Source organism: Acinonyx jubatus, chromosome A2 (genome assembly GCF_027475565.1).
Source record: "Acinonyx jubatus isolate Ajub_Pintada_27869175 chromosome A2, VMU_Ajub_asm_v1.0, whole genome shotgun sequence".
In the NCBI taxonomy this organism is placed as follows: Eukaryota; Metazoa; Chordata; class Mammalia; order Carnivora; family Felidae; genus Acinonyx; species Acinonyx jubatus.
Window position 1 is genome coordinate 43141539 of NC_069383.1, and position 23508 is coordinate 43165046.

Genomic DNA, 23508 nt, shown 5'->3' on the forward strand with positions numbered 1-23508 from the left:
ATTTTTGCTTTTAATTCCCTTGCCTTTGGGATGTGTCAAGTAAGAAATTGCTACGACTGAGGTCAGAGAGGTCTTTTCCTGCTTTCTCCTCTAGGGTTTTGATGGTTTCCTGTCTCACATTCAGGTCCTTTATCCATTTGGAGTTTATTTTTGTGAATGGTGTGAGAAAGTGGTCTAGTTTCAATCTTCTGCATGTTGCTGTCCAGTTCTCCCGGCACCATTTGTTAAAGAGACTGTCTTTTTTCCACCGGATGTTCTTTCCTGATTTGTCAAAGATTAGTTGGCCATACGTTTATGGGTAGTTCTAGCGTTTCTATTCTATTCCATTGGTTTATGTGTCTGTTTTTGTGCCCATACCATGCTGTCTTGATGATTACAGCTTTGTAGTAGAGGCTAAAGTCTGGGATTGTGATGCCTCCTGCTTTGGTCTTCTTCTTCAAAATTACTTTGGCTATTTGGGGCCTTTTGTGGTTCCATATGAATTTTAGGATTGCTTGTTCTAGCTTCGAGAAGAATGCTGGTGCAATTTTGATTGGGATCGCATTGAATGTGTAGATAGCTTTGGGTAGTATTGACATTTTGACAATATTTATTCTTCCAATCCATGAGCACGGAATGTTTTTCGATTTCTTTATATCTTCTTCAATTTCCTTCATAAGCTTTCTATAGTTTTAAGCATACAGATCTTTTACATCTTTGGTTAGATTTATCCCTAGGTATTTTATGCTTCTTGGTGCAATTGTGAATGGGATCAGTTTCTTTATTTGTCTTTCTGCTGCTTCATTATTAGTGCATATAAGAATGCAACTGATTTCTGTACATTGATTTTGTATCCTGCCACTTTGCTAAATTCATGTATCAGTTCTAGCAGACTTTTGGTGGAGTCTATCGGATTTTCCATGTATAATATCATGTCATCTGCAAAAAGTGAAAGCTTAACTTCATCTTTGCCAATTTTGATGCCTTTGATTTCCTTTTGTTGTCTGATTGCTGATGCTAGAACTTCCAACACTATGTTAAACAACAGCGGTGAGAGTGGACATCCCTGTCGTGTTCCTGACCTCAGGGAAAAAGCTTTCAGTTTTTCCCCATTGAGGATGATGTTAGCTGTGGGCTTTTCATAAATGGCTTTTATGATCTTTAAGTATGTTCCTTCTATCCCGCCTTTCTCGAGGGTTTTTATTAAGCAACATTGCTGAATTTTGTCAAAGGCCTTTTCTGCATCGATTGACAGGATCATATGGTTCTTATCTTTTCTTTTATTAATGTGATGTATCACGTTGATTGATTTGCGAATGTTGAACCATCCCTGCATCCCAGAAATGAATCCCACTTGATCATGGTGAATAATTCTTTTTATATGCTGTTGAATTCGATTTGCTAGTATCTTATTGAGGATTTTTGCCTCCATATTCATCAGGGATATTGGCCTGTAGTCCTCTTTTTTTACTGAGTATCTGTCTGGTTTAGGAATCAAAGTAATACTGGCTTCATAGAATGAGTCTGGAAGTTTTTCTTCCCTTTCTATTTTTTGGAATAGCTTGAGAAGGATAGGTATTATCTCTGCTTTAAACGTCGGGTAGAACTCCCCTGGGAAGCCATCTGGTCCTGGTCTCTTATTTGTTGAGAGATTTTTGATAACTGATTCAATTTCTTCGCTGGTTATGGGTCTGTTCAAGCTTTCTATTTCCTCCTGATTGAGTTTTGGAAGTGTGTGGGTGTTTAGGAATTTGTCCATTTCTTCCAGGCTGTCCAGTTTGTTGGTATATAATTTTTCATAGTATTCCCTGATAATTGCTTGTATCTCTGAGAGATTGGTTGTAATAATTCCATTTTCATTCATGATTTTATCTATTTGGGTCATCTCCCTTTTCTTTTTGAGAAGCCTGGCTAGAGGTTTGTCAATTTTGTTTATGTTTTCAAAAAACCAACTCTTGGTTTCGTTGATCTGCTCTACAGTTTTTTTAGATTCTATATTGTTTATTTCTGCTCTGATCTTTATTATTTCTCTTCTTCTGCTGGGTTTAGGCTGTCTTTGCTGTTCTGCTTCTATTTCCTTTAGGTGTGCTGTTAGATTTTCTATTTGGGATTTTTCTTGTTTCTTGAGATAGGCCTGCATTGCAATGTATTTTCCTCTCAGGACTGCCTTTGCTGCATCCCAAAGCGTTTGGATTGTTGTATTTTCATTTTCGTTTGTTTCCATGTATTTTTTAATTTCTTCTCTAATTGCCTGGTTGACCCACTCATTCTTTAGTAGGGTGTTCTTTAACCTCCATGCTTTTGGAGGTTTTCCAGACTTTCTCCTGTGGTTGATTTCAAGCTTCATAGCATTGTGGTCTGAAAGTATGCATGGTATGATTTCAATTCTTGTATACTAATGAAGGGCTGTTTTGTGACCCAGTATGTGATGTATCTTGGAGAATGTTCCATGTGCACTCGAGAAGAAAGTATATTCTGTTGCTTTGGGATGCAGAGTTCTAAATATATCTGTCAAGTCCATCTGATCCAAAGTATCATTCAGGGCCCATGTTTCTTTATTGACCGTGTGTCTAGATGATCTATCCATTTCTGTAAGTGGAGTGTTAAAGTCCCCTGCAATTACCACATTCTTCTCAATAAGGTTGCTTATGTTTGTAATTGTTTTATATATTTGGGGGTTCCCGTATTCGGTGCATAGACATTTATAATTGTTAGCTCTTCCTGATGGATAGACCCTGTGATTATTATATAATGCCCTTCTTCATGTCTTGTTACAGCTTTTAATTGAAAGTCTAGTTTGTCTGATATAAGTATGGCTACTCCAGCTTTCTTTTGACTTCCAGTAGCATGATAAATAGTTCTCCATCCCCTCACTCTCAATCTAAAGGTGTCTTTAGGTTTAAAATGAGTCTCTTATAGATAGCAAATAGATGGGTCTTGTTTTTTTATCCATTCTGATACCCTATGTCTTTTGGTTGGCGCATTTAGGCGATTTACGTTCAGTGTTATTATAGAAAGATATGGGTTTAGAGTCATTGTGATGTCTGTAGGTTTCATGCTTGTAGTGATGTCTCTGGTACTTTGTCTCACAGGATCCCCCTTAGGATCTCTTGTAGGGCTGGTTTAGTGGTGACGAATTCCTTCAGTTTTTGTTTGTTTGGGAAGACCTTTATCTCTTCTTCTATTCTACATGACAGACTTGCTGGATAAAGGATTCTCGGCTGCATATTTTTTCTGTCTAGCACACTGAAAATCTCGAGCCAATTCTTTCTGGCCTGCCAAGTTTCAGTAGAGAGATCGGTCACGAGTCTTATAGGTCTCCCTTTATATGTTAGAGCAAGTTTATCCCTAGCTGCTTTCAGAATTTTCTCTTTATCCTTGTATTTTGCCAGTTTCACTATGATATGTCATGCAGAAGATCGATTCAAGTTACGTCTGAAGGGAGTTCTCTGTGCCTCTTGGATTTCAATGCCTTTTTCCTTCCCCAGATCAGGGAAGTTCTCAGCTATGATTTCTTCAAGAACACCCTTAGCACCTTTCCCTCTCTCCTCCTCCTCTGGAATACCAATTATGTGTAGATTATTTCTCTTTATTGCAACACTTAGTTCTCTAATTTTCCCCTCATACTCCTGGATTTTTTTATCTCTCTTTATCTCAGCTTCCTCTTTTTCCATAAATTTATCTTCTAGTTCCCCTATTCTCTCCTCTGCCTCTTCAATCCGAGCCGTGGTTGTTTCCATTTTATTTTGCAGCTCGTTTATAGCATTTTTTAACTCCTCCTGGCTGTTCCTTAGTCCCTTGATCTCTGTAGCAATAGATTCTCTGCTGTCCTTTATACCGTTTTCAAGCCCAGCGATTAATTTTATGACTATTATTCTAAATTCACTTTCTGTTATATTGTTTAAATCCTTTTTGATCAGTTCGTTAACTGTTGTTATTTCCTAGACGTTTTTTTGAGGGGAATTCTTCCGTTTGGTCATTTTGGATAGTCCCTGGAGTGGTGGGAACTGCGGGGCACTTCCCCTGTGCTGTCTTGAATAACTTGCGTTGGTGGGCGGGGCCACAGTCAGACCTGATGTCTGCCCCCAGCCCACCGCTGGGGCCACACTCAGACTGGTGTGTACCTTCTGTTCCCCTCTCCTAGGGGCGGGATTCACTGTGGGGTGGTGTGGCCCGTCTGGGCTACTTGCACACTGCCAGGCTTGTGGTGCTGGGGATCTGGTGTATTAGCTGGGGTGGATCGGCAAGGTGCACAGGGGCAGGAGGGGCTGGCTCAGCTCTCTTATCCTTCGGTGATCCATTTTGGGAGGGGCCCTGTGCCACCGGGAGGGAGTCAGACCTGCCACCGGAGGGATGGATCCACAGAAGCACTGGATCTGCAGAAGCACGGTGTTGGGTGTTTGCATGGTGCAAGCAAGTTCCCTGGCAGGAACTGGTTCCCTTTGGGATTTTGGCTGGGGGATGGATGGGGGAGATGGCGCTGGCAAGCACCTTTGTTCCCCACCAAGCTGAGCTCTGTCGTCCCGGGGCTCAGCAACTCTCCCTCCCGTTGTCCCCCAGCCTTCCCGCTCTCTGAGCAGAGCTGTTAACTTATAACCTTCCAGATGTTAAGTCCCACTTGCTGTCAGAACACTCCGTCCGGCCCCTCCGCTTTTGCACTCCAGACTCGGGGTCTCTGCTTGGCCGGCGGGCTGCCGCAAAGGTGAAGGAGTTCTATTCTGATACAGTATTTTCTTAGTGAAATAGGAAGCAAGGTCATTAGTTGAGAGGGCGTAAGAGGGAGGAAGCTTTGATGGTCTGAGAATAATGAAGAATACACACCAATCCAACACATACTACGTGCTCTAGAAATATCTTTTTTCCCCCCTAAGGTGAGGTGACTTTATTGGTCTTAAGAGTAAAGAGAAAAGGGGTGCCTGGGTGGCTCAGTCAGTTGGGCAGCTGACTACAGCTCAGGTCATGATCTCGTGGTCTGTGAGCTTGAGCCCTGCATCGGGCTCTACACTGACAGTTCAGAGCCTGGGGCCTGCTTCCGATTTTGTGTCTCCCCCTCTCTCTGCTCTTTCCCTGCTTGCTCTCTGTCTTTCTCTCTCAAAAATAATAAACATTAAAAAAAAAAGAGAAAAGGAAAATAAAAGGAAAGGAAAGAAGATAGGATGATGGGGGAGAAGGTAAATTGACCATTAGGGAGAGATTTGTAGTGACTCTGCAGTTATATATCCAGAAGAATTGGAATGTCACTTCTGTCTTTACTTTGCCCATATACTTCAGCTCCAGGGGGAGTATGTCTTAGAGAATGCAACTGGGTCAACTGGGTATGGTGAACATCATCCAGCTAGCTATGTCTTTTTTTCTTTTTTTAATTTAAATCCAAATTAGTTAACATGTAGTATAATAATGATTTCAGATCAGCTAGTTATGTCTTAATCGACTTTCTCCAAATTATCCACCCCATGGTCTTGGTAGGCTACTCTAGTCATACAGGGAGGCATCAGGCACCAATGTCTGCCCTTAAAGGAGATGCAGATGGTATATGGCAAGTTCCACACGCTCCGCTCCAGTCAGACAAAGCTGGCAGTGCCTGCAGACAAATTCCTTTCTTGCGTGGGCTCTCCACTACCAGCTCCCAGGTGCAAGTTTACTTTTGGAATGGTCACCCAGTTCTACAACACAAAGAGGGACTTTGCTTACCGAGAATGATGACAATGCTATACTTGATGGCCTTGATTTTTGCCTTTGAGATGAGCCCTCGGTTGTAACTGGTGCACAGCTTTCCATCTGTAGATACAAAAGGGCATTGTGAAATGAAATTGTTGTTGCCAACAGGAACATCACAGGCTAGACCCACAGCTGTCACGGGACCACTTGTATCCCACTCACCTCTTCCCAGGAGGACCTCCTGGACATTTTCAGAGTAAAGACAGCTCTGGGCCGGATGCTGGAAACTGCTCAGTTTGCAACTTGATATAAAATGCAAATGCATCCGGACATCCAGACTCTCTCGAGTCACGGCTGAATGCCCTGAGTCAGCGGAAGCTAGAATTAGCCTTCAAACCCGGAATTGGCCAGGGGGCAATGCTAACATACCCATCTAGTCACTTTAGCAACTTAGGGTGAAACCATTGTCTTAGAATGGTTACCCCAAACTAACTCATACATCTAACTCAGAAACTCCACTCTCAACAAAAGCTCAAGCCAGGGATATTAAAAATAAAACAAAGACAAAAAAAAAAAAAAAAACTGTCCCAAGTAGGAGCCTGGTTATAATTTAATTCTATGTGGGCTATTGTTTGATGGTAAATACATGAAGGATAAATATAAGAGTCCACTAGAATATGAACTTGATGGAGCAAGGACTTGGTTTTTTTACATTCCTGTATCCTCTAAGCTTAGTGAATGATTAATAAATATTTGTTGAATCAATCAATATAAACCTCTCTCTCGTTAAAAAGTAGTGGTAAAATTAAAGTTGATTAGGGTGGACAGAGTTCAGAGAGATAGCTCTTAGTAAAAGGAGTGTGTAGATGGCAACTTTGGGATTGGAGGTGTTGGACACAGGGTCCATTGATGCTGTGGAGGAGTTTTTATTGTCAGAGCTTCTGCCAGGCAATAGGGCACCTTTGTAAAAACTGGGAAAAGGTGCCCTTCCTCTGCATGCACACAGCCCTGTCCCAGCATACCCTCAGTGAGGATGGGATGCCAATCCCACACATCCCTGGGATGCCACTGATTAGGGCTCGATGGGTACAACCCTGGCAGTGGTCCAGGTCAAAAGCCTACCCAGGGCCCCTGTCACATGGGGCAGGACAGTTGTATACTACAAACCAACTGCTGTGCTTGCTTGTCCTCACTACATTGTTCAGATTCCACATTTGAAATTTATTTTAAACCCATGGAAACTGGTGTGAAATTTACATTTGCACTTCTTATTCTAGCCCCTCTCCAGTCCAACCTAGCCCAATCCAAACAGCATAGCACACTGTCATGAGATAAGGACCCCACCACGATGCTGAGGAGGCTGCGGGGCAGATGCAGAGATTCCAAAGGTAGAGCTGGGGGCAGGAAAGACTCATGAAACAGAGGGAGTCCTCGGCCAAGACACGGAAACAAGAAAATGTCGGATGTATTTGGACCATGGTGGAGTCACCTCACTTGGCTGGAGCCTGAAAGAATGTTGGCTTTGGAGTGGGGAAAACTGAGGCCAAAATGGGGAGACCTAAAATGTCTTCAAGAGGAGTCTGGTCTGAATTTCTGAGCTGGTCACAAGCCTCTGAAGCTTCTGAGTCTTTTCACAGTGTGAGCATTTGCTCACTGGAGTGAACAAACTGTTATCAGGAATAATAGGAATAAGGGGCTCTTTTATGGGCAATAAACTGAAATGCTAATTATAATTGATTTTTTTATTTCTTAATGTATACCTCGCAAGGCCACTCTCAGGTACTATTATGGCTTCCAATTATTCTGTGCTTTTCACAGAACCACAAGGCTTCAGTGGTGGAAGGAAGCAGACGCTTCAGAAGCATTTACAGCAGTGGATCTAAACTACGGGCAATATCGCTCCCCAGGGTTACATTTGGCTATGTCTGGACACATTTTTGGTTGTCTCGATGTATGGGAGGCTGCTAGCAGCCTCTAGTGTGTAGAGGCCAGGAATGTTGTTGAACATCTTAAGATGCAGAGGACAGCAAAAAAGAATTATCCAGCCGCACATACCGGTAGTGTCAAGGTTGAAAAACCCTGATTTCTAAGGTGGCATCCTGGGAAGGATATAGGCTTCAAGGTCAGAACCGATTACACGTTCCAGCTCTACCAATTACCAGCTGTGCAACCTGAGGCAAAATACTGACCGTTCCCAGCCTCAGTTTCCCAATTTAAAAAATGAGGCATAAACACCAAAGTCAGAGTTTTGAATATTGACCTAAAATAATGTATTTAAGGTGTCAACCCTATGCTGAGAATATCAATTCTCTTATTAATTGAGATGAGTAAAGTTTTAACAGTATTTCAGGAGGAATATGAACCACCTTTATGGAAGTGAACAGAAGGTATTACTACATTTAGATAGTCTATTATACAATGTTGTTACCTGTTTACAGGAATTATATACATCCAAAACTTATCCCGGAAGGATTTTACCCATGGGAGGCAAGTAAGAAATACAGCCGACCAAATTATATCCTTTCGAAGTATTCCCATTTGCTGGAGTAACAGCTGGCTTTGAAACAATATGGTTCTGAAGACTTTGTTTTTCAGAAAAGTTCTTGAGCATGACATTTGTACTCTGAAATCCTTTTAAAATGGAAACTTGCAGTACTTTCCAGGGGGCAACTGGGTGACAATATAATCAACTACCTGCCCTTTGATCTCCCAACGAGATCAGGGAAAACCATCTTTAATCTGACCACTCAGGGAAATGCAAAGCCTCCAGCTTCTCAAGATGGCCCTTCAAAGAGAGCTGAGCTACAAAATGCCAGTAATTCTCCTTTATTGAGAGATCAAAGGATTATTTCCACCCGGGCCTTGGCGCTGAGCTGGAGCAAAAAGCAGTTAAATTCAGCCATCACTGAGCATTAGTAGCTGGGGTAGCCTAGAGGCAGCAGGTCCATGAGATTCAGACTGGAAGCGTCATGCTGCCTTAGGCAGTTTTGGTTCAAGCATGCATCCCTGGATACCCCACACTGTAAATTTAGTGTCTCGGGGGCCAGTTCCTGCTCTATACTTCCCCTCGCTTCAGGCCCCTTGCAGAGCCCCGGGGAACCCTTTGTTCTTATATGCCGAGAGCTTGAAGGAGGAGCAATTGGTGTATTGGGATTTTTAAATGAGACAGAATTTATTCCTGGCCGGAGAAGGGAGCCATCTATGGACTTATAATGAGTGCAGGTGATTTGTTTGTAACAAGGAAAGATGTTTTTATTTATTTATTAGGTTTTTTTCTATTTTATTTATTTTTTAAAATTTACATCCAAGTTAGTTAGCATATAGTGCAATCATGATTTCAGGAGTAGAATCCAGTGATTCATTCCTTACACATAGCACCCAGTGCTCATCCAAACAAGTGTCCTCCTTAATACCCCTTGCCCATTTAGCCCATCCCTCCACCCACAACCCCTCCAGCCACCCTCAGTTTGTTCTCTGTATTTAAGAGTCTCTTATGTTTTGTCCCCCTCCCTGTTTTTATATTATTTTTGTTTCCCTTCCCCTATGTTCATCTGTTTTGTATCTTAAATTCCACATATGAGTGAAGTCATATATTTGTCTTTCTCTGGCTAATTTCTCTTAGCATAATACACTCTAGTTCCATCCATGTAGTTGCAAATGACAAGATTTCATTCTTTTTGATTGCCAAGTAATACTCCATTGTATATATATACCACAACTTCTTTATCCATTCATCTGTCGATGGACATTTGCACTCTTTCCATACTTTGGTTATTGTCAATAGCAGTGCTATAAACATTGGAGGGCACATGCCCCTTTGAAACAGCACACATGTATCCTTTGAATAAATACCTAGTAGTGCAATTGCTGGGTCGTAGGGTAGTTCTATTTTTAATTTTTTGAGGAAACTCCATACCGTTTGCCAGAGTGGCTGCACCAGTTTGCATTCCCACCAGCAGTGCAAAAGTGTTCGTCTTTCTCCGCATCCTCACCAACATCTGTCATTGTCCAGGTTGTTAATTTTAGCCATTCTGACAGGGGGTGGTATCTCATGGTGGTTTTGATTTGTATTTCTCTGATGATGAGTGATGCTGAGCATTTTTTCATGTATCTATTAGCCATCTGGATGTCTTCTTTGGAAAAGTGTCTATTCATGTCTTGTGCCCATTTCTTCACTGGATTATTTGATTTTTGGGTATTGAGTTTAATAAGTTCTTTATAGATTTTAGATACTAACCCTGTATCTGATATGTTATTTGCAAATATCTTCTCCCATTCCATCGGTTGCCTTTTAGTTTTGCTGATTGTTTCCTTCGCCATGCAGAAGGTTTTTATCTTGATGGAGTCCCAGTAGTTCATTGTTGCTTTTGTTTCCCTTGGCTCCAGAGACATGTTGAGTAAGAATTGCTGTGGCCAAGGTCAAAGAGGTTTTTGCCTGCTTTCTCCTTGAGTATTTTGATGGCTTCCTGTCTTATGTTCAGGTCTTTCATCCATTTTGAGTTTATTTTTGTGTATGGTGTAATGACATGGTCCAGGTTCATTCTTCTGCATATTGCTGTCCAGTTTTCCCAACACCATTTGCTGAAGAAACTGTCTTTATTCCATTGGATATTCTTTTCTGCTTTGTCAAAGATTAGTTGGCCATATGTTTGTGGGTCCATTTCTGGCTTCTCTCTTCTGTGCCATTGATCCATGTGTCTGTTTTTGTGCCAGTACCATACTGTCTTGATGATTACAGCTTTGTAATACAGCTTGACGTACAGAATTGTGATGCCTCCAGCTTTGGTTTCCTTTTTCAGGATTGCTTTGGCTATTCAGGATCTTTTCTGGTTCCATACAAATTTTAGGATTATTTGTTCTAGCTCTGTTAATGATGCTGGTGTTATTTTGATGGCATTGAGACCTTTTTCTTCTCTCTCCCTTTCTTGTTCAGTCTCTTGTAAGTATTTCTACTCTTTCTCTTTCTCTCCAGGTACTTTCCGGGGGAGTGCTTTTACTGCACTCTCTCCACTTTCTCTGTCCACTCTCTGCAAAAACAGCTCCCTACCCTCCATGGCTTCTCTCTCCCCCAGTTCACCTCTATGCGCTGGGTACCTGCTCAGTTCTGTGGCTCAAGTTATGCAGATTGTTGTGTAAATCCTCAGATCAATTTCCTAGGTGTGCAAAATAGTTTGGTGCTTATCTAGCTGCATTTCAGGGATGAGAGAAGCTGAGAATTTCCAGGCTGCTCCGCCATCTTGGCTCCTCCCTCAAAACTCTTACTTGGTGATATTTTTAAATAAATATTTTTTCATATGTTGGGAATTCCATATATTTCAGGTTGATTTAAAAAAATTTTTTTGTAGTTAGGCTTGATTTGTAAAACTTTTAAATTTGAAATTAATTTTTGATTTCTGATCACTGATGTCCTGTTTATTTACAAATATAACCTCAATGTTAAATATTTTTCATACATTAGGTCTCATCTGCTTAGCTGTGGGATTTTGACTACTACCTTCCCTTGTGGGTTTTTTTGTTTGTTTGTTTTTTTGACCCTCTAACAAACCAGAGGTCATAGCTAGATATGAGCAAGTTTAACCTAACCTACCTCACATCCTTGTCTATTCCTCAGCTCCTCAGCTGAGGTGGAACCAGGAACCCTGACAGAACTAAGATAATTGTGGCAGAGACAGGTTAACTGTCCACCAAATCGTTTTCTTTTCAGCAGGGTGGAGTCACATGACTAAGTTCTACCTATGGGAATATGGGAAGAATCCATATACACTATTCTCAGGTCTGGCTCAGATAAACCACCTGAATATTCCTCTGCCTCTCTCTTCCTCCCACCCCTGACTGTTGGATGTTGATGTGGAGGGGTACCTTAGCAGCAATCTGTTAAGTGTGGCAGAATCTCCATCTCTTTGAGTTTCTGAATGACTGTGGAACAGTGCCCTTCCCCTTGACCTTTACTGTCAATTGGACTTTAATTAAACCAGAAACATAGTTCTACTTTGTTAAGGCTACTGTATTTGGGGGTTTCTTTGGTAGTGCATCTAATGTTTCCTTACCTGAAACAGAAATTGGTATCTCATATGCAGTGCTTTCATAACAAAAATCTAAAATATGTGACATTGGCCTAGTGGGCAGGCAGCAGGTGGCAAGTAAACTGATATTGGAAGCTGGGACACTAGAGATCCATTTGCTACGACGTTCACATATGATGCCTGGGAAATCAAATTGTGTGCCTACGGAGCCCGGAGCCCATGGGACAAGGTTGGTGTAGGAGTCAGGGCTCTCCAGAAAACAGAACCAATAGCAAATACATAGAAGAGGAAATGTATTATAGGAACTGGTTCATAAAATTATGGAGGCTGAGAAGTTCCACAATTTGCTGTCTGCAATCTGGAGAACCAGGAAAGCTGGTGGTATAATTAAGTCCAAATCCAAGGAATGAGAACCAGGGGAGATGATGGTGTAAGTCTGAGCTCAATGGCTGGAGAATCAGGCAATTATGTAAATCCTGGTCCTAACCCAAAGATGAGAAACAGGAACACTGACGTCCAGGAGAAGATGGATGTTCCAGCTCAAGCAAATTTGCCGTTTGTTTGCCTTTTTATTGTGTTCAGGCCCTCAGAAGTTAGGATGATGTCCACCCATATTGGTGAGTACATTTTCTTTACTTAGTCTACCAATTCAAATCCTTCCAAAAGTGCCTTCCAGATATACCCAAAAATGGTATTTTGCCAGCTATCTGGGCATCCCTTAGTCCATTCAAGTTGACACATAAAATTAACCATCACAATTGGTAAACAGAATGTTATTAGTCTCTGTTGATTGCTACCAGATGTGTTTAGCAAGGTATTAGAAAAAAAAAAAGATGAACTCAGACAAGAGTTGGTTGGTAAAAATGAAAGGAAGTTAAAGAAAGTCTTACAATTTCAGATTTCATAGAGCTGTAAGCATCAATTACTTCTAGTCCCTAATAGTAACAGATACACACTTTACCTGACCCAGCGCAAGAGGAAAATGTGAGCAGAGCATTAAAGCAAATGTCTACAACTTCTAAGTGTGCAAGACTTATGCCAATGAAGCTGACCCTCGTCCCCAAGTTAAGTTATAACTCTGAGAAGTTTTAACAAGCAAAGACCCATTTAGAATCATTCCCAAGGCAAAGATCAGACTAAGGATGGGGCCTCCCCACTATTGTTTCAGGTGGCTTCAAACTAGCTTCCATTAAGTTAAAGATAGGGATTGCATGAGAAAGCAAAGAAAGTCAGACCTGAGAATTCTATTAAGAAAGACTTTTTGGACATGATTGTTGGCACATGAAACTCACTGAAAACAAATATATCAGAAATCTACTAAGTTTTTGAGGAATGATATTGCTAAACAAACCATGACCTCTTTATCTTTTACAACACTTTAAAAGATCAAACGGTACAGGGCGCTTGGATGGCTCAGTCGATTAAGTGCCCAACTCTCTCTTTTTTTTTTTAATGTTTATTTATTTTTGAGACAGAGAGAGACAGAGCATGAACAGGGGAGGGGCAGAGAGAGAGGGGGAGACACAGAATCCGAAGCAGGGTCCAGGCTCTGAGCCATCAGCCCAGAGCCCGACGTGGGGCTCGAACTCATGGACCATGAGATCGCAACCTGAGCTGAAGTCAGACGCTTAACCGACTGAGCCACCCAGGCACCCCAAGTGCCCAACTCTTGATTTCGGCTCATGTCATGATTTTAGGTTTGTGTGATTAAGCCCTGAATCAGGCTCTTGGCTTACAGCATGGAGTCTGCTTGGGTCTCTCTCTCTCTCTCTCTCTCTCTCTCCCTCCCTCCCTCCCCCTCCCCTACTCTCACTCTCTTGCTCTCTCAAAATAAATAAAAAATAAAGATCAGATATCAAAATTTTTACTAATCCTGTGGTTTGAAGAAAATTGTACCCAAATGAGGTTTAAATGTGCACTTTCCTAATTATCTGTGAGGTTGAGAATCTTATTTTTGTCCATTCCTCTTTTCCCTTCTGTGAAATGCCTGTTTATGTCTTGCTCATTTTTTTCTATTTATCTTTTGTTGTTGTGGCTATATATATATTTTTAATGTTTATTTATTTTTGACAGAGACCAGAGCATGAGAGGGGAGGGGCAGAGAGAGAGGGAGACACAGAATCTGAAGCAGGCTCCAGACTCTGAGCTGTCAGCACAGAGCCTGACACGGGGCTTGAACTCACAGACTATGAGATACGACCTGAGCTAAAGTTGGACATTCAACCGACTGAGCCATCCAGGCACCTCCTATTTTTTAACTGAAGTATAATTAACATACAATGTTATAGGAGTTTCAAGTGAACAACATATTGATTCAACAATTCTATACAGTACTTAGTGCTCATCATGATAAGTGCAGTCACCATCTGTCACTATACAATATTATTAGGTTATTATTAATTATATTCCCTACGCTGTAATTTTTCATCTCTGCAACTTATTTATTTCATTCATATTTTTAAAAAACTCTTTTATAAATTGATTTTTAGGTGTTCTTCATATATTGTGGATACTAATCTTTCCCAGATATATGTGTTGCAAATAACTCCCACTTTGTAACTTGACTTTTTAAATTAACTTTTTAAACAAATCAAATTTATCTATCATTTCTTTTATGATTTAACATATTTTGGATCTTGCTTAATAAATCCTTCTTTATCCCAATGGCATAAAGGTATCACCCTACATTTTCTTTTAAAAGTTTTACATATTGTGAAAATAAAGGAAACCTCACTTAAAATGGAGTTGGCAAGCCCTGCAGGGGGTGCTCACATACTTACCACTCCTTGCAGCCTGCTTACCATCAGAAAGAAGAAACAATCATTTTGACAAGGGAGGGCACTTTGCACATAGAATTTAATTCCTGCCTTTAAGAAAAGTAAGGAAGGGGTGACTGGGTGGCTCAGTTGGTTAAGCATCCAATTTTGGCTCAGATCATGTTCTCACTGCTGGTGAGTTTGAGCCCCGCATCGTGCTCTGTGCTAACAGCTCAGAGCCTGGAGCCTGCTTTGGATTCTGTGTCTCCCTCTCTTTGTCTCTCCCCCACTCACACTCTGTCTCTCTCTCTCTCTCTCTCCAAGATAAATAAACATAAAAAAAAAAAAAAAAAAGAAAGAAAAGTAAGGAAGATCCGTACCTCCCTGCCCCAGCCACAAAGCACCAACCACCGCCTGCTGTCAATGAGAAACAACCACCACCTGGAACTCTTGTTCTCAAATGAACTTTTGTTCAAAACAGCCCTCCCCAGCATCCTCCTAAAACCTAATAAAATCTCACCTCCCCTTTGTCTCTTTGGACTGGCCTAAGGTTCATCATAACTTGCTTGTCCCGAATTGCAATTTCTCTGCTATTTATAAATAAACTCATTTTTTACTGAAATAAAATTGCTTTTTGCTCTGTTTAAAGTTAACAAAATTTAAGTCTCCAATTCACCTGGAATTTGTTTTTTCCCTATAAATTGAGGCAATGACCTAATTTTATTTCTTTTCCTATGATCTTCTGACATATATAAAGTTCTCATATATCTGTAGATTCTGTTTTGGGGTTGTTTTATTTTCTACTTGTCTATTGTATTGTGTCAATACCACACTCTATTAATCACTCTGACTTTATGATGAGTTTTAATATTTAATACGGTAACATCCCCCCCCCAACTTTGTTCTACTTCTCCAGGAGTGTCTTGACTATTCTTGGCTCTTGAAATTTCCACATATATTTTAAAATTGGTTTGTCAAGCTCAATAAAATGTCCTATTTTAATTTCAACAGGAATTGCATTAATCTATATGTTGTTGGGGAGAACTGACATCTTTAGGCTATTGAATTTTACTACCCATGAACTTGTTATAAGCTTCATTTATTTATATATTTATACTTTTTTTTTGCATGAAGTTCTTTACATCTTTTGCTAAATGTAGTTATTTGTAGAGAAGCCATTTTACCTACATTTACTGATGAAAAAAGGTACTGAGAGCAGTTAATGGGCTTATCTTAAATTCATTTAGCTAGAAATGAATAAGAGTCTAACCCAGTTCTTAATACAAAGTTTTTTTCTCCACCTCTTTGTGCCTCATTTAATTTGAAACCTGCAATTTGGCTATAGTATGGATTGTATCGCATCTTCCAAGCCACAATGACCAGATGCAGTTATATGTAGATATGTTACTTTATCCATGCTGTGTCTGCACCCCCACATCTCCTGTCCCTGTGCAGTCAAATGTTCTATTTTATAGAAGTAGATACCCCTGGGCATCAAGAGCATGTCTGTTTATGAAAAATAAGCTACAAGATTGAAAATCTTATCTCCTCTACCTCTTGCCTTCTACACCTGTTTTTGGGAAAGTATTTAGATCATTTATTAAAAAATGCTTTTCCTTGGGGCGCCTGGGTGGCACAGTCGGTTAAGCGTCCGACTTCAGCCAGGTGACGATCTCGCGTTCCGTGAGTTCGAGCCCCGCATCAGGCTCTGGGCTGATGGCTCGGAGCCTGGAGCCTGTTTCCGATTCTGTGTCTCCCTCTCTCTCTGCCCCTCCCCCGTTCATGCTCTGTCTCTCTCTGTCCCAAAAATAAATAAACATTGAAAAAAAAATTAAAAAAAAAAAAAGAAAAGAAAAATGCTTTTCCTTTTCTTTCTGTCAGCCTTTGAGGGAGAGAAAATAGACATATTTGCCAGTAAGAAGAGTGGTTCATAAACGAGTGATAGATTGAATTTTGCAACCTATATTTATAAAGTGCGCTTCTGTTCACACTAATCATTGCTGATGTCCCCTTGTTGATGAGCAATAATCCTGGCCTGCTAACACCACTGGAGATCTATTTACTGGCCATCTCCATAGCTGCTTGGCTGTAATGACAAGTAGAAAATCATGGGGTGCGTGGGTGGCTCAGTCTGTTAAGTAACTGACTCTTGATTTCAGCACAGGTCATGATCTCACAGTTTGTGAGATGGAGCCCCACGTTGGGCTCTGTGCTGACAGTATGGAGTCTGCTTGGTATTCTCTTTCTCCTTCTCTTTCTGCCCCTCCCCTGCTCACTCTCTCACTCTCTCTCAAAATAAATAAATAAACTTAAAACAAAAGAAAATCAGGTGAATTCCATTTATGAATCAGATACAGAGAGTATACAGGCTTTTGATACTTTTCTCTGCTCCTCATTCCAGAAGGGGCTCATGGTGGTGATAATGGACAACTGGAAAATAGAGGTAATGGAGATGTAAACTTGTAGTAGAGAATAAAAATTGCCACCATTTCTACCTTCGGGGAAGGGTAATGGCATACTGTATATCAGTGGGAAAGCTGATCACTTTGAGGCATTGTACTATTTCAAAGACTGGAAGACGGGGGAAGCCAAGAATTTAGGGACTGGAAAATCTAGTAGCAGGGAGATATGGGAGATTCTGGAGAGAGACAGAGCTCAACCATAATGGTGAAAGACCTAATGAGAAAGGGGAAGGGGTGGGGCAGCTGAGGGGATGTAGAAATCTTTCATCACCTCGAACCTCCGGCAACATTTGCTGTATTTACTCTTGTGAGTGATGAACTCAAGGAAAATGATGTGGATTCCATGCTTTCTGGGCCAGGAGCGGAGGGAACATAAGAACCCTATGAGATGAGTCGTTGAATGTGAGAGCTTAGGGGTCAAGGACATACCAGCCTCCTGGAACTGGCAAGAATCACAGGACAGGGATAAACCAACCTGATTTACATCTGAAAGCACAGGAAGACCTCACCTACCTAAATAAAATTGAGCCCTGCACCCGTAGCGGCCATCTTTTAGATATTAAATACTTCAAAACGAAACAGTTTAGGAGAGAAGACAAATAGCGCTCTGAAGGCAAAAGCCATGCCACAGAGCATGTGCTTGGGTTTTTTAATTAGGAAAAGTATTTTTTTCACTCTGCGCTTTGTTTTTGTTTTTATTTTGTTTGTTTATTTGTTTTGGTAGGCTTCACACCTAGGGTGGAGCCCAGTGTGGGGCTTGAACTCACGACCCTGAGATCAAAACCTGAGCTGAGATCAAGAGTTGGACACTTTAACTGACTGAGCCACCAGGCACCCCTGAGCATTTTTTTTAGCCATTTACTACCTCCCTTTTGCAGCGTCCTTCCTCTGAGAGGCAGCTTGATACAGCGGGAAGACACACAGGCTTTCTGGTCAATCACATGGGCTTAACCTGCACGCCTGTCTTCTATTTGTAAAAGAGAGACGATAATGCCCCCTTGCAGCATCGTGTAAGGATTCCGGAAGACACATGGAAAGAACTTAGCGAAGTGACTGGCAGTAGACATTCTGTCTGTTCCGCTGTCTCGTCAGATTGTGTTGACAGACCGAGTAAACAAATGGATCATGGCAAGATCAAATATAAAAACAGAACTCTGACCCACACTCTGCAGCTGCCAGGCCAGGAAACCAGTCCATTATCTATAGTAGGCAGACCAGAAAGCCACCTTCTTATGTACAAGTCAGACCTGTATCTCTAGCATGCTGGCCAGTAAGACCTGTGACACTCTATGCCAAACAGCCAACACTTGATTAATGACTGGCAGCTTCTTCAGGTTTTGTCCCTGCTTTCAACGTAAAACCAACCAGAGAAAGCCAAATGCACACCCCTAACCAATCAGACAGGATGTCATTCTTCTACTTCGCTCTGCCTGCAGCTTCCCAGGCCAATAGCCACCAACCAGGCACACCTGATATCTTCCTTTTTTTCCACTATAAAGTTTTCCCATTCTACCACTGGCTTTTGAGTCTCTGCCAAAATGTAAGTCATGGCTCTTTTGCAAGCCATGCCATGCAACCCATATGGCTCTTTTGCAAGCTCTGGATAAATAGTGTTTGTCTATTCTCATTTGGTTGGTCTTCAGTTACTTCCACGGTGTCTTTTTTTTTTTTTTCTCTCAATTCTCTCTCTGTATGGACTAAGTGTGTGTGTCTTCCCCAAATCCATGTGTTGAAACCCTAATTCCCAACATGATGGTATTTAGGGATGGGGCCTCTGGGAGGTGATCAGAGTTAGATGAGGTCATGAAGGCCTGGAGCCCTCAGGATGGGATTTGTGCCTTTATAAGAAGAGAGGTGAGAGCATGGGCTCCCTCTCTCTCATCTCCTGCCTCATATGAAGACACAGCAGGGAGGAAGTGGCAGCCATCTGCAAACCAGAAGAGAACTCTTACCAGGAACACAATCAAGTGGCACCTGATCTTGGGCTTCCAGGACTCTAGAACTGTGATAAAATAAATTTCTGTTGTTTAAGCACTTTGTTAGGGAAGCCTGAACAGACTAAGATATCCCCCTTTTTACTTTGTCCCCCTTTAGACCCAAAGCTCTGGACCTTCCAAACCCCTCTGGTCCCACCACACTTGATCTGTCCACCATCAAACAGGGGTCATGCACTCTAAAGTGACAACTTGACCAGTATATGCTCGTGTGGTGCATGCACATTGCTCAATCCAGGCTACAAATGTACTGATGGGTCCTCCTGGAGAGAGTACCTTAAGGAAAAATGACTGACTCCACTGGTTTGAATTTCCGGCATCATGGAAGGTTCAGAAGGGAGAGAGCTCAGGGCAGACAGAGGCACTTTTTCTATCTCTCATACCAGCCTCTGGGAGCTTCCTTATTGCTTGTAGCTTCTAGATACTACCTATATATCCAGATATGTCTGATCTTGGTCATTACCCATTCACTGAGAATGTAAGTTTTGAATGTTTAGATATTCATCAGTATAAGATCTCTATCTATCTATCTATCTATCTATCTATCATCTATCTACACAGTCTCAGCATTGGGTCTCTCAGGGTTCAAGCATGTAGTTTACCCAGAGAAGTGCATGAAAGGATAATTTTTTGTGGGGGCTGAGTTGACAGTTAAAAAAATATCTCATATACACAGCTAGCATAATGATGGATGTTTATACAGACTAAAGGGCCAGTGGGCTATTACTTTATATTATAAAATGTGTGTAATCATGGAAAATTTTAGCCCCTGGATAAGCAAGGGAGGAAGAAAGGAAGGAAGAAAAAAAGGAAGGAAAGATAAAATTCTACCACTCAGAGATAGTTATTATAACATTTAGTGTTTGTCCTTCCTGACATTTTCAATCATCTATCTATCACCTATCTATCCATCTATCCAACTAGCTATCATCTATATGTGCATGCACATGCATATTCTATTTATTATATATTAATATACTTAAAAAAGTGATATTTACATGTTTCTGTAATTAAGTACTTAATAATTAAATAATTAAATACTATAACTGTTTCAACAGTTATAGTATTTAATGTATTTATCTGATACCTGATAGAGGAAGGATGTCTTCCTCCTTTCCTTTTTCAGACAAATATTCTGACTTTTGACCAAAGCCACTCACAATAAATAAAATGAATGCATTTGTGTTTAGTCTTCCCGACGGCTCTTGTTCTTCTAGAAAAACCAGGCTGCAGAGACTAGACTGGCATGAGGGAGTCTGTGTGGAGGATCTGCGTAGAGGCCAGAATGAGCCACGAGCTGAACGATAGGTATTTCATGGGCGGAAAATTTCCAAGCAGCCTGCACACACCTCTGGGTTACTCTCGTCAATCATCGTGGGAGTCAGTTGCCTATAACTGTGTCTCCCACTGGATGAGAGGTTGTCAAACCTGGTTGCACATTAAAATCATCTGAAGAGCTTTTCCAAAGTAATGATGCCAGACCTCCCTCCAAACAAAGTGAATCAGAATTTCTCAGGCAGTGGTAGCTGGTATTGGGGCATTTGAAAAGCTCCCCAGGCAAACCCTTGTGCAGCCGGAGCTGAAACCCAGTGCATGAGAACAGGCTTCCTCTAGCCAGGAATCGTGCCATTTACTCATTTGGCATTCCCGGTCCTTTGTAGCACCGCTGACATGTGGGGAACACAGCAGAAATGAACTGAATTCAGATGAAGACACTAACACTTACACATCTCTACCAATTCTTCTAGAGAGAGGGACACAGATTATCAGTGCCCACTTGGGAATCCATGTGACTTTCTCACTGGACGAAGTAGCTTCAAGAGGGAGGAAGATGAGTGTGGTCTCGGTCCAGTAAAGGTACTGGCTCAAAATCTGAAAAGAGGTAGACTTAGAGACCATTTAGTCTGTTCCCTTATCTTAACCTCTTGAAGGCCAGAGAGGTTATTGCAAGGTGGCACAACTCTTAGTGGCACATCTAGAACAGAAACCAACTCTTCATAGTCCACGTAGCTGCGTTCTAGCTTGTTGTCCTTGCGTGAGGGCATGTGGGTGAGTATGTAGATGTGAGTGCATATGAGTGCGTAAGTGTGTGTGTGACAGACTGGGTGTGTGAAGGGATGCGTGTGTGTACAAGGAATGGGAGGAGGTGGGGAGCCTGAGGAGAGAACTAGTTGCATTATAATAAATGGAAAACCAAGAGCCCTTGCCCCTCTCTTTCTGGCAAAGTGAACTTGGTTCACTGAGTTCTCTCCAGGTTGGTCTCCATCAGGTCCAGTAATATTTGCTTGGGAGGCAGGCTAGGCCTTCAGGTCCCGGTGCCTGCCATGGGGGAGGTGTTCTGCATCAAGGTTTACTGCAGCAGGATCTGGGAAGGGCTGTAGCAGGTGGTCTCAGGCTCATTCTGAGGTGAAATTGGCCATTTTTTGCCTAGCTTAGGGTCCAGGATTGTTCTGTGGATAGACAGCAGTTTTCTCCATCTGTAAATTTAAGTCAGATAGAAATGTCTATCCTCATGTTTCACCGAATGTGTGCTCCTTGGACAGCTGTCTTTTCACCCCAGTGTCCTCCAGGGTGTTCCTTTTTGCCAGGCCTAAGAAACTGCGGGGGGGGGGGGCTTTGGATCATGGCCCCCAAAGTCCCCCCTTCCTTCCTTCTTTGAGTTTTCAGGGAGGCCACCTGGAAGAGACAGTACCTACTGGGAGAGCCTTTGGTGGATCTACTCTGCTGGTTGAATCCTGATAGAATAATGCAGGCTTATTGTATTCAGGCAAAGCGCAAGCTCATATTTGCCAGAAAAAAACAAAAAAACAAAACAAACAGACAAACAAAAAACACTGCAGAAGCAAAATTACCCAAGAGTTGGGTAATTCTGATTAGAGACTTACCGGAGCAGTTGGAGATCACAGTCTCGTGGGCTTTGCTCTTAATCCAAATGGTTCTGATCACAATGGCATAGATGACACTGTGGAAAGGAGCAGAGGTAATATTAACATGGCTGGTGGGTTCCTACAGTGAAGACACAGAGACAGGAGGACTCCCAGGTCCCGGAGTGTGAGGTATGGAGGGAGGGGTCTCTACACCATGCCTGGTCCCTGTCCTTGCTGATTATAGAATCCTAGAAGATGACAGCTACCTCTTTTTTAACTGAGGACGCTAGGACTTGGTGAAGTGAAATGGTTTCTCAAGATAACTCAGGTGGTTAGAGATCTAGCTGAAGAATAGCTGACATTAGATTCCAAACACAGGGTTTGGAGTCAGAAAGATTTATGTTTGTAACCAGCACTGCTACCTTGACCTTAGACACTCTTTAATGTGGCCCCATGATTCCTGTCTCTGGTGTTCATGCCTTTGTGAGATCCCCTCCCCTTGAGTGTGGTGAAAACTGTGACTTACTTCTAATCCGTGCAGTGGGCCGAAGGTGATAATGTCTGTGATTGCACATAAGCGTAGTGCCTGTCTTGCTAGTGTCTCTCCCTGTTGCTGCCATGAGTCCTACACCTCCAGAAAATTAATTCTGCCAAGAACCCAGGAGAGCTTGAAAGAAGATCCTTCCCCAGTTGAGCCTCTGATGATATCCCAGCCCTGGCAGACACCTTGATGACATGTCCAGTTAAGCCATGTCCAGACTCCTGACCCATAGACACTGGAGCTAATACATATATGTTGTTTTGAGTCATTGAGTAACCCAGCAATAGATAAGCAATACACTGAGTGATAGAGGCTGAATGTGTCTCCACCCCCAAATTTATATGTTGAAATTTTAATGACCACAGTGATAGTATTAGGAAGTAGAGCCTTTGGGAAGTGATTAGGTCATGAGGGTGGAGACTTCATGGATGAGATTAGTGGTCTTATCAAAGAGACCCCACAGAGCTCCCTAGCCCCTTCTGCCATGTGAGGACACAACAAGATGTCTGCCACGTGGAAGAAGGTTGTCACTGGAATCTGACAGTGCTGGCACCCTGATCTTGGACTTCCAGCCTCCAGCACTGTGAGAAGTAAAGTTCAGTTGTTTACAAGCCACCTAGTCAGTCTGTCTGTTGTTACAGCAGCCCGTACCAACTAACACACTCTGTTGACACTAAAATGCAGTTAATAATGCAAACTTCTTATGAGATTTTTGGGATCAAATGTGACAACATTGAAAATGCCAAGCACAGTGCTTGGAAATTAGCAGAGACTCAATCAATAATCAATCTTTCCCCTCTTTCTTTTCCATTTTTCACATAATATCACATCTACTTTCGCATGATATAATCAATACCTAACAGGAAAGCAAAGTGTAAGTGACTCAAAAGCATCAGCAAATTTTGTATCTTTTGTCTCCTTTAATGAATATAAAAATTTATACTGTAATCAGTTATTTGTTGTTTCTAATATATTAAGAAACTCAACAAAAACTTTGGGACAAAGCATTGCTTTATTTTGTTTTATTTTATTTTATTTTTAAATCTTCTTAAATGTTTATTTTTGAGAGAGAGAGAGAGAGAGAGACGGAGTGCAAGTGGGGGAGGGGCAGAGAGAGAGGGAGACACAGAATCTGAAACAGGCTCCAGGCTCTGAGCTGTCAGAACAGACCCTGACGTGGGGCTCGAACTCATGAACTGTGAGAGCTGAACCTGAGCCGAAGTCAGAT

At 41.8% G+C, this 23508-nt stretch overlaps 1 protein-coding gene and 1 long non-coding RNA gene across 4 annotated transcripts in view; one reads left to right on the forward strand and one right to left on the reverse strand.

Annotated features, from left to right (window-relative positions):
• LOC128314748 (uncharacterized) overlaps positions 1-7475 on the forward strand; it is a 31014-nt gene extending 23539 nt beyond the window's left edge. Inside the window, exon 3 of the long non-coding RNA XR_008296726.1 lies at positions 6915-7475. This is a non-coding gene — a long non-coding RNA (uncharacterized LOC128314748). The remainder of the gene's footprint in view (positions 1-6914) is intronic.
• NPSR1 (neuropeptide S receptor 1) overlaps positions 1-23508 on the reverse strand; it is a 76593-nt gene that overhangs the window by 7973 nt on the left and 45112 nt on the right. For all 3 annotated transcript variants that reach the window (XM_053218242.1, XM_053218241.1, XM_053218240.1), the window contains 2 exons: positions 21758-21834; positions 5671-5757 (listed from right to left, as the gene is read on the reverse strand). In XM_053218242.1, coding sequence (XP_053074217.1) covers positions 5671-5757; positions 21758-21834 — 164 coding nt within the window. The remainder of the gene's footprint in view (positions 1-5670; positions 5758-21757; positions 21835-23508) is intronic.